Source organism: Macadamia integrifolia, chromosome 3, assembly GCF_013358625.1.
Source record: "Macadamia integrifolia cultivar HAES 741 chromosome 3, SCU_Mint_v3, whole genome shotgun sequence".
Taxonomy (NCBI): Eukaryota; Viridiplantae; Streptophyta; class Magnoliopsida; order Proteales; family Proteaceae; genus Macadamia; species Macadamia integrifolia.
In genome coordinates, this window is record NC_056559.1 from 4,774,234 (window position 1) to 4,786,818 (window position 12,585).

Here is a 12,585-nt window from a genome sequence, read left to right on the forward strand (position 1 = left end):
AGAAAGAAGAAACCTAGGTCATTTTCCCTTCTCCCGATTTTGATCCACGATGCGATCCGTTTCACCACCGAAACCGTTCCCTACCTCCGTCTTCCATTCATCTACGTATCACAGTCCATGTGTTGCGATCTGAAGTCGTCTCCACCAACCTCCCTCCCGATGGAGGATTTCGATTCATCCAGCTACTCGTACAATCACTCACTCGGTCGAGTGAGCATCAAACATCTGTTCCTTTTATTTCTTAATATACCTCTCTTTATCTATGAAATGACAAAAACGTAGAATACATATTAATGCTCATCCGTACGATCGGATCATATAAGCATGAGATCCATTCCCTATTGACCACTGGTCTTTTTCTGCGAGAGGTTCCGCCTTATCTTTGGAAGAGGGGCCTGGGTCTTTTTCCATTCCACTCCTTGACGGTCATGATGAGGGATTGGCAAGGCAACCATCTGTGGGGGAAGACGTATTAAGTTTTGATTGGATGTGGTTCGACCACGTGGATGATGAATTCCAACGATAATATTAAATATGTGACTCGGTATCCTTGACGTTAGTAAAGAAAGAGTGGTATCAAATATTGGGGTAGCTTTCCTTCGCCAACGTCACGGATAAAAATCCTCTGCAATTGTGTTACCTGTTATCGGAATGCCTCTCTCCATTTTCTCTTTCTAAAGCATTCTCCGACTTCCTAATACCAATGCCACAGTTCACAGGGTTGCCGGCCGAAGAAACTGATCTCAGAGAAAGAAAAAAAAAGTATTGGGTTCTCTAATTTTTGCAGGTTGATCGACAATGGCAGAGAAGGGAAGAGTGTGTGTTACAGGCGCAGGAGGGTATGTGGCGTCGTGGCTTGTGAAGTTTCTCCTTTCTAAGGGCTACAGAGTCCATGGTACCGTTAGAGAGCCAGGTGATGACCCTATTGGCACTTAGATTTCACCTGCTATTACTACCTTTTCTCCACTCCATCTCTGTACTACTTGTTTAGTTTCTTTATTTGCTTGATTTGTGTCTCACCTTCGTTGTTATAAGAAAGAAATGTGTATATCCCTTTATTGGTTTTGATTGATTTTTTTACCTGATGACCTAACTCCTAAGTCAATATTTGATAAGTCCCAAAGCTGTTTGAAGAAAGAAATGAGTATATCCCTTTATTGTCTAATCTGTAGATTCTGAGAAGCTTTTGGCCATCTTTTTTTTTTTTTTGTTCTTCTTTATTGTTCTAATTTTGTTTGGACTAGTCCTTACTCTTACCAGTTTGGTTTTTGTTCTGATCATGTAAACTTTGGATGATGTTTATTTTGGTCTCTTCTTGATGCAACTTGTCACACCCTGCCTCCTCTAGGCCAAGATATACGGCACTGGATACCTATATCCAGTTAGCTTAACCCTCCAAGATCACAGATACAGTACCCCAATCCGTAAATGCCCCAAAATCACAACTAAAATCAGAGTACATGTATAAGATTTGTAAACTTTACTTTACTACTGGTGGTTCACTAAATAATAATTACCATCTACCAAAATTCATTTGAATTATGATCCCAGGTATTACAAGATTATAAATAATACATAAGGATAAATAACTGAAAATAAAGAAGTGGTGTCCATCAACACGGTGTCTCGAAAACACAAGCCTTACCATTGCCACCGAAGTCAAAAGCATGCCTCTGCACTGGTTCCACCATCTAAAAAGGGTGCAACAAATGGGGTGAGCTTCCACGAAGCCCAGTGAGGGGTAACACACACACAAACAATCATAACAATCCAAGAAGATGCAATAGCATAAATATCCATGCCCAACCACATCAATATGAATGCAATGACATGATCCATTTATTATCAAGCAATTCTAAGCAATAATTTCTAAGTCCAAAGGGGGTATAAGTGCTACTGCAACATAGGTGTTATCCCCAGTCATGAATGTACGTTATCAGTCCCCAGGGATACAAGCTAGTTGTGGGTCAAGAGCGTGCCGGTTTTGGAACCACATTGTTATCTGGCAAACCCCTATTAATAACCCTCCCATAATACCACTACATCAAATCCAACATCGCATGTAGGGTATACCAGTCACCGAATCAAACATCACGTGGGGGCCTGTCACGACGCTGGCATCTGCGCACCTCAGTCACCAGAAATCGTCCCCAATCACGGACCGTCGGATGAAAGGATTAGCCAATACGTAAACTCCTATTGGCAAGGGTTGTAGTACCAGGGTGGTTATCCTAGCCCAATGCATTATAATATACCACAATACAATTCAATCACACTCACACACATTGCTGGATGTGATTCCAAGAGCCGAACGAGAATGAATACCACACAGAAGAGTCAAGACCGGGCTCCCTGCACCCCAGTCACACACACACACATCCTGAGCATGCAATGCTGTCGACACCAACCATTGGCCACCTTGCACCCCAGTCACACACACACACACACTCACCCTGAGCATGCAGTGCCGTCGGCACTAACCGTTGGCCACCCTGCACCCCAGTCACACACACACACATTCACCTTAAGCATGTAGTGCCGCCGGCACCAACCGTTGGCCACCCTGCACCCCAGTCACACTCATACACATATACAACCATAATCCACATTCTCATGCCACATCGACACTTTTCACAAGGAACGAGATAATAATATGCAAAATGACATGATTCACTCACGTATGCGATATGATGGAAGCATTCCATAAAAGCATAAAAATCCACAATTCAATCACACACACACACACACCTTGAGCATGTAGTGCCGCCGGCACCAACCATTGGCCACCCTGCACCCCAATCACACACAGTCACACACAGTCACACACACACACACTCACCCTGAGCATGCAGTGCTGCCGGCACCAACCGTTGGCCACCCTGCACCCCAGTCACACACATACACACACATCCTGAGCATGCAGTGCCGCTGACACCAACCATTGGCCACCTTGCACCCCAGTCACACACACACACACACACACACACACTTACACTCACCCTGAGCATGCAGTGCCGCTGGCACTAACCGTTGGCCACCTTGCACCCCTGTCACACACACAAGCGCACACACACACACTCACCCTAAGCATGCAGTGCCGCCGGCACCAACCGTTGGCCACCCTGCTCCCCAGTCACACACATACACATGTACAACCATAATCCACATTCTCATGCCACATCGACACTTCCCACAAGGAACGAGATAATAATATGCAAAATGACATGATTCACCCACATATACGATATGATGCAAGTATTCCATAAAAACATACAAAATCCCCTCACCTCGAGTTGTAGATGGCGGTAGATAGTTGATAGTTTAGTGTTGCGTGCTCCTGTCACTTCTCGGTTCCACTCCTAGGACACATAGTGTTTTTAGGTTATTTGGTTATCCATAGGGAAGTGGGACACTAAGATCCGTGCTCTAATAAAAGGATTAAAAATTAGCTTTAAAATGGTTCACCGGTGGATGCTCACTAGTGGATGATCATCCGCCGGTGAGTTCACTGGTGGACAAATCCGAAAGGGATGCAAATCCTGCAATATTTTCACTGGTGGATGGTCCTTGCCTTCACTGGCTGGCCGGTGAAGTTGAAACTGGGGTTTTCTTACCCAGATTAGCCCCATAGGCCTTGTGGCCCCTTTATCTGATCGTGTGTGTATGTGGTTTCGAGTGTAGTGCCATTTCCAACTCCATTTCTCCCTCTTTTGTATGGTTTACAACTTAGGTTTTGTGATTTTAGGGTCGGTTTGCATGTAGGGTATACACACATCACCTAGCTTGAGTTTAGTGTAATTGGTGGCTTAATTTACATAGAATCATAAGATAGACTCAAATCCCCATTTTTCAAGTCTAGGTTAACCTAAATTGAGGAATATCGATTGGGGGGTTCATGTGGTGACCACCAATTGCTTGTGTGATCACTCAAATCCATTATTCATGTGTTTAATTTCATTTTCCCCAACCTAATTTTGGGTTTGGGATAACTAGTTGTAGAGAACTTGGCAAATTTCCAAGGTTTTGGGCTACCAAATTTGGGGCTTTTCATGTAAGATGCCTTCACACTCAATGGTGAATGATTAACTTGCTTGATTAGGTCCCTCACACCAAAATCCCCCATTCAATTTGTAGATTGGGTATGTGGGTAGAGGAATTTCGATTAGGATTTTTCCCCAACCTAGCCTAGGTCAAGAATGGGGCATGAGAGAGAGAGAGAATTATCTAAATGGTAGAGAGAAGAACTTACCTTCAATGGTAGGTGCTCCCTTTGCTTCCCTCTTCTTCTTCCTCCATTGACTTCCTTCTCCCCCTCCTTCTTCCTCCCTTTCCTTGTTTCTATTTTGGTAGGAGAAGAAATGAATGGTAAGAGTCTTATTTATAGCCACTTAAGTCCCACTAAGGGTTGTTTGGGGAATTAATGGGTTTTTACCTAATACCGAGTTATTCCGCTATTCGGCACTAACGGGCCCACCTTAGGCTGTCTGGATACATTAATCTATTCCCCAATAGGTTGTCCCAACTATTGGGGGTGGTTTGATGTACGCGGGTGCGAAGACCCGGGTCCCACGGCAAAATAACCCGATTTCAGCCAGTGTTCTCACTGGAGGGTGTTCACCGGTGGATGCTCCATCAGCCGGTGAAGGCTGAACTGGTCACCCTTGCGAGGAAATGGGCTCTTAAGTTTAGTGGGGCCTTCTCAAGGTGTTTTCAGTGTGTGGGCTCCACCTCTTGGTACATTTCACTAACAAGGTTCGGGAAATTCTCTTCAATGGTAGAGTACATACCTTAACTCCTTCAATGGTTTGTAGTCCTTCCATGTAATGAGCTGGTAAATCCACAAGTTACTAGTGGTTGTCACCCATGTTGCATTGCTTATGTCTAAAAGTTTTAATTTTGCCTGGGGTTTTGGGCACGGGTGTAACACAACTGATAATAGAATCATGCAATAGACTGATATATTCATGGGAACTTTTGGATTTGGTTCTTTAGGGGGAGGGGACGATTGGTCTCTGTTCTGCATGCTTAGTACTGTATGATTTGACAAAAGAAGAAGAAGAAGAAAATAGATCCTTTTCTCAACATTTTTGCACCAATAGGTTGCAATTGTGCAATTAGGATAACAAACTGGTTTGTCTCCTTTTAGGTTTTGATTCAAGTAAAATGGGGACAGTGGTAGGATTTGCAGCATAACCGAGTAAAATATTGATTCCCCCTCCCTCCCTCCCTCCGCCCGCCCGCCCGCCCGCCCGCCCGCCCGACTGTTCTATGAATTCAAATAAAATAGGTATAAGTTGAGAATTGGAAAGAAAAAAGGTTCTCCTGGATGGCTGTCTTGGTAGGGTTCATAGGAAGTATCGTTTATCTTTGCCAAATGGAGGGTGATGTGGTCCTCAAGACCATTATATAGATAAGCAAATGCTTTTTGGGGCCAAGTGTCACATCTGGGCTTAATGGTGTGGAGCCTTTGCAATTCAAAGGTTGATTTCTATGTGAAAATGCTAAAAAGCCGTACTTTTGCCTTTTGTGAAATCCTTTTTGGACTGCAATTTGACATGATACCAACCTGTATTGTTTTTTGGCACCATCTGAGCAGCCTCATGGCGGATGGGGTCCTATGATATTTGTTCTGTTAAGCTCCTCCTGAAACTGTTTCTCTTATCAATTTAAATAGTAAATAGTGGGGATGGGCTGTCATTCTAGTATGTATATTAATTAGTGTCAAACAACAGTTTAGTTGGTGGTCTGTCTAGTGTGTTTGTAACAACAAAAATGAGGCTTGTTGATGCAGTTCAAGGAGGTTACCGTTCACATAAACAGTGGTGTGGGCCCATATGGACAGATTGCATGGGAGGTATTTCAGAAATAGTTGTTATCTTGGGTGGGAATTCTTCTAGAAGATCTGGTGGGCCTAATTGGAGGTATATAGTGGAGGGAGATCAGAGTTTATTGCTAACATTATCGAGTTTCTTATTTCAGTTCTAGAAAGTAGATTTTGTTTTACTGTGATGACACTAGTTAGTTAGGATCTTTTATCATTGCAATATTGCTTTTAGATACTTTCCTGTTTCATTTAATAGCTAGGACCTTAGTTACTTGCTGCTCCAGACTTTCTATTATATCGTCTTTCCCTTTTTGTTGCTGGCTACAGCCACTTTATATGTAATGGATCTTTTGAATCCTCCCCCAGGATTTAATGAAGTTGAATCCTGTTTTTTACCAATGACTGTGTGAAGTAGTGCACGAGAAAGTCCTATGTAAGGTGAGAGACCTTAAGGTGAGAGGTCTAGGTGCGAGTGAGAAACTCTAACCACCTATCCCCGTCTCCTTTTTTTTTTTTCTATCGATTTCTCTTTGCTTCTATTTTTCTGATGTGTGAAATACCCAACATCTGAGACCATCCGAAGGCCTGTTGCTGCTGTAATTATTGTCTGGTCTTAGAAGAGTGTGCTGTTGCTGATGGATTAAGTGCTGGCTGGAAACATCAAGAATATATCCTGCGGCATCTGTTATTTGAAGTTCTATAGCTGATATCTTTGAATTCAAGGAACTGCAGATCCTTTCTTCAGATGCAGCCCATGTTTAGTATGATAATACCCTGCCATAGACCTTCTTTCGGTTGTGATTTAGCTTCATCTAATGGCTGGAGTGGTTGTAACAATTAGTTACTATTTTTTATTTCTAATCTTCTGAGCCCCCTTAATAGTTCTGTATTCAGCCATCAGTTTAGGCTGATATTTTCAGTAGTTTAATCCCCTCAATGGGAGATAACTTTGACTAGATGATCAGGTCCATTGGAATGATCAGTTGTTAAATCTGGAATAATTTCTAATTCTGAGATGTATTCGTCTTTAGTGTTGCTGGAACTACTGAGTAGACCTACTATTAGACAATATATTGATCCTTCTTGCAGGATAGGACTACATTGACCTAGCCCTACATTACCTGTGCACACCATATGTTGGAATCGCTTTATTTTTCCTTTTTGCCAGTTGCAAAGTGCTTTTGGTATAAAATTTACTGTGAGCTCAAGCTGAAGTGTCATCTATTAAGACCCTTTTGGATTTGTGAACTAAGCTGCCATTCGGAAGACTCCTTGGTAGAGTTTGGTAGTTTATTGTTAGAATTGAGCTGACGATGATTTCTAATGATTACCTGCATGGTACGAACACTATTCATAACTAGCTTAACAAGAAGGAAATTTGTAAATTTTTCGCTTTTCCAACACATAAGCCTTGTTTTTTTTTTTTTAATCCCAAGGGAATTATATTGCCCAAGTCGTGTACAATCCTTTGGATAATACCTGTAGACGGGTTTCATGCCCTGACCTATTGTAAATTTCAGATTCTTCCAAATGATAAAAATTGTCCCTAATTTTGCAAAAAAAGTTTAATTTGTTAATCTGATTGAATTCATAACATTAAGCAAATTGTAGTTGAATCTATATGGTTACACTAATTTTCTTTCAAAGGTCTTGGTGGATTGTAACCATTGGGCTAAGGTTGAATCATATTATATGTGAAGAAGAAGATAAACTTATGGCTGTTTAAGTAGAATCTGTGTTGGTTCTGATTTGCTGCCTGATACGTAGGTGGAACATAACAAAGATAGGGCAAATGGTAAAACTGTTCACAGTTCTGCTGAAACTAAAAACAAGCCTAATAGAAGATCTAATCAATTTCCACACGAGCTTCACAAGGACAAAGCAAACCAAACTAGGCTTGAGATGAAAATTTGGAGAATAAGATACTCTCTTTCTGAGCTCTTAGAATTCGGGAGCTATATGTATTTTCGATGCCCCATCCACAGTTGTCGAGGCAGATGAATTAATAAATTGAGCTCCAAATAGAGAAGATAAATTTATTGAGAGAGATAGAGGCAGACTAGAATTTTGTTTCCCTCCAAAGGTATCTATCAAATGTTCAGAAGTTATCCTGGTCATATAAGTACCAGAGAGAAGAGTGAAAAAGAAACGCAGGGACATTCAAAAGATAATGATTTAGTACAAATGAGATGCGAGACAGTAGCTTCCCCACCTTTACTAAGCTTCCTGCAAAAATCATCTTGGTCAGCTTCCGGCTGAGATCTCATCCTGACAATAAGGTCATCTAGATATTGTGTTCATAGAGTTCAAAATAGAGTCTAGTCCACAATTTCTTCAAAAAATACCATAGAGTATTTTATGCACAACCAGAAAAGGCCATTCCCTGCACCTGAGACTCATTGACAGGTATTTTATTCGCAACCAAATACCAGAAAACTACATCTTCTATGTTTTTTTGTCCTCTTTTATTAGCAAACAATCAGACACTTTCTGCAATTCCACATACTAGTTTTTCTCTTCAGTTTCAGATAGATTTGTGGACAAAGGTTATGTTAGAATGTAACTTATGCATTATGGAATCCCAAATCATGCAATTGCACAGAATACAATTTCTTTTGTTTTTTAGATAATTTATCCATTAATGCCTTCCAACAAAAATTCTTAGCCCAAATTCTGCTGGAATTTCTAACTTTCAATAAGGTCCTCTGAAATCTCTTGCAGGGGATGCGAAGAATGCTCATTTGAAGAAACTAGACAATGCCTTGGAAAACTTGCAGCTCTTCAAGGCAGAGTTGCTGGACTACAGCTCTCTCTGCACAGCCATTGCAGGATGCGATGGAGTATTTCATGTTGCAAGCCCAGTCCCTCCAGGAACAGTTCTGAATCCTGAGGTAAAGATACCTCCTATTATGGGTGGGGGTGGGGGGTGGGTGTTAAACTCTCTTTAAGCTATATCAATGTAATCATGTATCATGTATGTAACCCCAAGGGGGTAGCTCAGTTGACAAAGATCAACACCTCACTATTAAGAAGTCATGAGTTCAGTTCTCCTTGAGGCCTACCTGTCAAAAAAAAAAAATTGTTATCATGTATGTCAGCTAGTTGAAATGTGTTCCCATTGTATCTCTGCTGGTGTTTATCCCAAATATTTTTTACGTAACCAGATGCACCTGTGGTAAACACAACTAGATCTTTGTAACAGCTTAATGCTTCTTGTGGCATATCACATATTGTGCCGCTTATATAGGATGTAACCTGAAGAAACAAATCCAATGGAAGTATCCTTATCATATCATGCTATGACATTCTTTGATTGGTCAGAGATAATGTAGCATGGTTTGGTCCTTTGTTGTTGGTGGAACATCTTCCAGTTTTCCTTATCTCGGAGGCCAATGATGATTTCTCCTCTGGTATATCAAATAACTGTTCCTCTCTTCCCTCTTTAACGAGACAAAAAAATGAAAAAGTGAATTGGACCTGATGCTGAGCAATTTCCATTTACCACTATAAATCTTACATGAGATTGTGCACAGAAATTTTCTGTATCATATCTCAGATAATTCTTTTGCAGGCAGAACTTATTGAACCTGCTGTTACTGGTACAGTAAATGTACTCAAGGCATGTTCTGAAGCAAAGGTGAAAAGAGTTGTGGTGGTGTCATCTGTAGCTGCTGTTTCCCTGAATCCAAACTGGCCAAAGAATCAGGTTATGGATGAAACATGCTGGTCTGACAAGGAATACTGCAGGGAAACCAAGGTAAGCTATTGAGAAATACACGAGTTAGATTGAGTTCAATGAACTAGTGTTCTAAAAGAATAAATCAGATTGTTCAGAGAAAATAAGTCAACGTTTGGATGTTTCGATCATTTGATCTGTCATTCCTGAGCTTCCTGTTTGTGCCATATGTTTATATTATCGCAGATATGTTTTTTGGGTTTGTCTATGAAGCGAAATGCACAAATTTATGTTTTTTTTATTTTGTGCCATGGGTCCGCAGATTTAGTGCATAAAAGTGCAGCCACTGGAACACCTCAGTATTTCTTTTTTTGAACCATTGAACTGAAGAATATGGGCAAGGCTCTGAAAATTAACTCCATGAAGCGTGAATTTCATCAAATTTTTTACTGGACTTTAATTTGTTATCTCTATTGCTGGATTTCTTTCATCTTTTGGTACCATTAGTAACTTGACAACAAAATGCTTGACCATTCATAATGTTTGAGAACACTGGGAGGGTTCTTGTTACTGCAGGACCTGCCTTTCATTTAAAATTTTCTGAATCATTTTCCTCTTTTCAAATTGTTGCATCTGCTTGAGCTGACCACCAGCCACTCATAGTCTGATATCGTATCCCAACCTGCTCCAACTCTGGTAGATAAATCTGGTGTAGAAATCAACTTTATCAGTTGAATTGAATAATGCAACCTAAATTGAAAAAAAAAAAAAAAAAACCACAAAATAGAAAATAGTGAGGTGATGGAGATTTAAACAGCTGGAAATTTGGCATTAAAATAAATAAATAAATAAACACACCTGCAAACCTAAAGAGGTGCAAATCTGGCATTTGGTATCTGGGATTAGCTGCAGTCCCAAAAGATTTTTTTGGATTTTCTTAAAATCTTAATAATTGATTACAATAATCAATCAGAAATTTAATGTGCCTGAATGATGAATAGACTAAGGTTTTCCAACATTGATAAATGATTTGAGAGTACTGAAATAAAACTAGTTGAACAACCCACAGAAACTTAAATGAAAGTTTGCCATTTGCACCTATATTCTATCTTGAGCTTGCATCACATAGATTTTGGGCTTATTGACACCCCCTTAATTGGTTGAAATTTCTTTACAAATTTTGAATTTCCTAGGTTTTTTATTGAAATGTTCTGAAGATTAAAATACACTAGCATTTCTGTCTTGATTTCCTAGGCGGTGAACTTGGTAAAGTTGTGCAACTATTGGTCAAATCTCCTGAATAATTGTGGGCTCTGGGATTTTCTTTTCTTTTGGTTTGAGATGTTTCTATACATGGATTTGGTCAAGGATTTAGATCTAAATTGGTCCAAGGCCTAGTATTCTGAATCAGTCAAGGATTGTGAACTCTTGCTCTTTGAAAGAATATGTTCTTGGACGTTGGATCAGAGGGTGTGCATCAGTTTGTAGTTGCAAATGCTATTATTATTACGATTTTTTTTTCTTGTTTCGAAGCATTTTATGTTTCTGTGTGTTCATTCTTTTCATGAACTGTTTGTTCATTCTTGTTGACATCAAAGATAATGGGATTATATCTGCATAGGAAGGCTTTTCTGTACATACAGACTAAGCATCTATTTTTTCATGTTTGTTCCAGAATTACTATTGCCTTTCCAAAACTGTAGCGGAAAGTGAGGCTTGGGAATATGCAAAGCAAAGTGGGCTTGATGTGGTTACCGTTTTGCCAACTATGGTTTTTGGGCCAATGCTGCAGTCTACACTAAATTCTAGTAGTCAGGCTCTTGTCAGGCTTTTGAAAGGTCTGCTCTTACATTATGACGTAATTAGATTTTTTTTCTCCCACCCTTAATGGAAATGGATCTTTATTGTAACATGACCAAGCAGAAGGATCTGAGTCTGTGGAAAGCAGAGCCCGGAATATGGTAGATGTCCGTGATGTAGCTGAAGCACTGCTGCTGACATACGAGAAGCTTGAAGCGGAAGGGAGATACATGTGTACAGCGCACTTGATCAAAACAAAGGACTTGGTGGACAAGCTGATGAGCTTATATCCTAACTACAGCTATCCAAAGAAGTAAGTTGGCTCTCATGTAATAAGAAAACTATAGGTGAGGCCGTTAGGCGCCATTGTGATCTGGAATCACCTTGTTATCTGTTATCTCTGTATTTCAATACATAAAAGCTTGGGTTGGCTGAACCTAGATCAACACGACGCACCACAGGTTGCTTAGGTCTAAATATATTGGGTTATACTTGTTAGGTTAGGCTTGGAAACAGCCTCTCCTGCGAATTAGGTGGGGGTAAGGCTTTGTACATTTGCCCCTCAGACCCTGCCGTAGCAGGAGCCGTGTGCACTGTGGCGCTCATTTTCATACTTGTTTGGTTAGGGGTAAGTATGTAGCTCTTAGGTTGTTCCATACCTGTTTCAAGTTGCAGATCTGGCAATTTTTGGCCTTTTTTCATCATTTTTTGGGTATATCTCCTTCACCTTAATTTCATTGATCTATGATTTCGCAGTTTTACTGAGGTAGATGAAGGAGCTAAGCTGAGTTCGGAGAAATTGCTGCGGTTGGGGTTGAAATACAGGTCATTAGAAGAGACTCTTGTTGATTCCGTCAAAAGCTACCAGGAGTCTGGGCTCTTGGATTAACCAGATGACTTTTTTTTTTTTTTTCTCTGGATAAGTAACTTCCTTTTTTTTTCATTGACCGCTACCAAATAATAACTCATTGGAAATTGTACAGCTATGCACTAAATATAAATTTTCCCTTCTTTTAGTGAAGACTTCACAAGGGTGTTGAGGCCATGGGTCAATTTGAAGTCTTTGTTTATGGTGTTTTGTTGTGACATTCAAGTGAGGAGGCTGTGTCAGTTCTAGTTTCCTATTTATTATCCCAAACTGGCCTTCCATATGGAGGCAGAGCAAAGCCTTTTCCAACCCAGTAAGTGTAATGGTAAGTGGTTAGAGCCCCCGAATCCCCTGAAAGGGTATACCTGAGCCTACTCTCCCTAGCTACCATTTTCAAGATCTGAAACCCAAGCATCA

General features: G+C 40.5%; 1 protein-coding gene across 1 annotated transcript; it reads left to right on the forward strand.

Moving 5' to 3' along the window:
* The first annotated feature begins 575 nt into the window (after window positions 1–575).
* On the forward strand, window positions 576–12,353 carry LOC122074123 (cinnamoyl-CoA reductase 1-like). The gene is made up of 6 exons (XM_042638984.1): window positions 576–913; window positions 8,546–8,715; window positions 9,396–9,581; window positions 11,176–11,338; window positions 11,424–11,613; window positions 12,057–12,353. The coding sequence occupies exons 1-6, from the start codon at window positions 799–801 to the stop codon at window positions 12,187–12,189; spliced, it is 957 nt and encodes a 318-aa protein (XP_042494918.1). The 5' UTR covers window positions 576–798; the 3' UTR covers window positions 12,190–12,353.
* The last annotated feature ends 232 nt before the right edge of the window (window positions 12,354–12,585 follow it).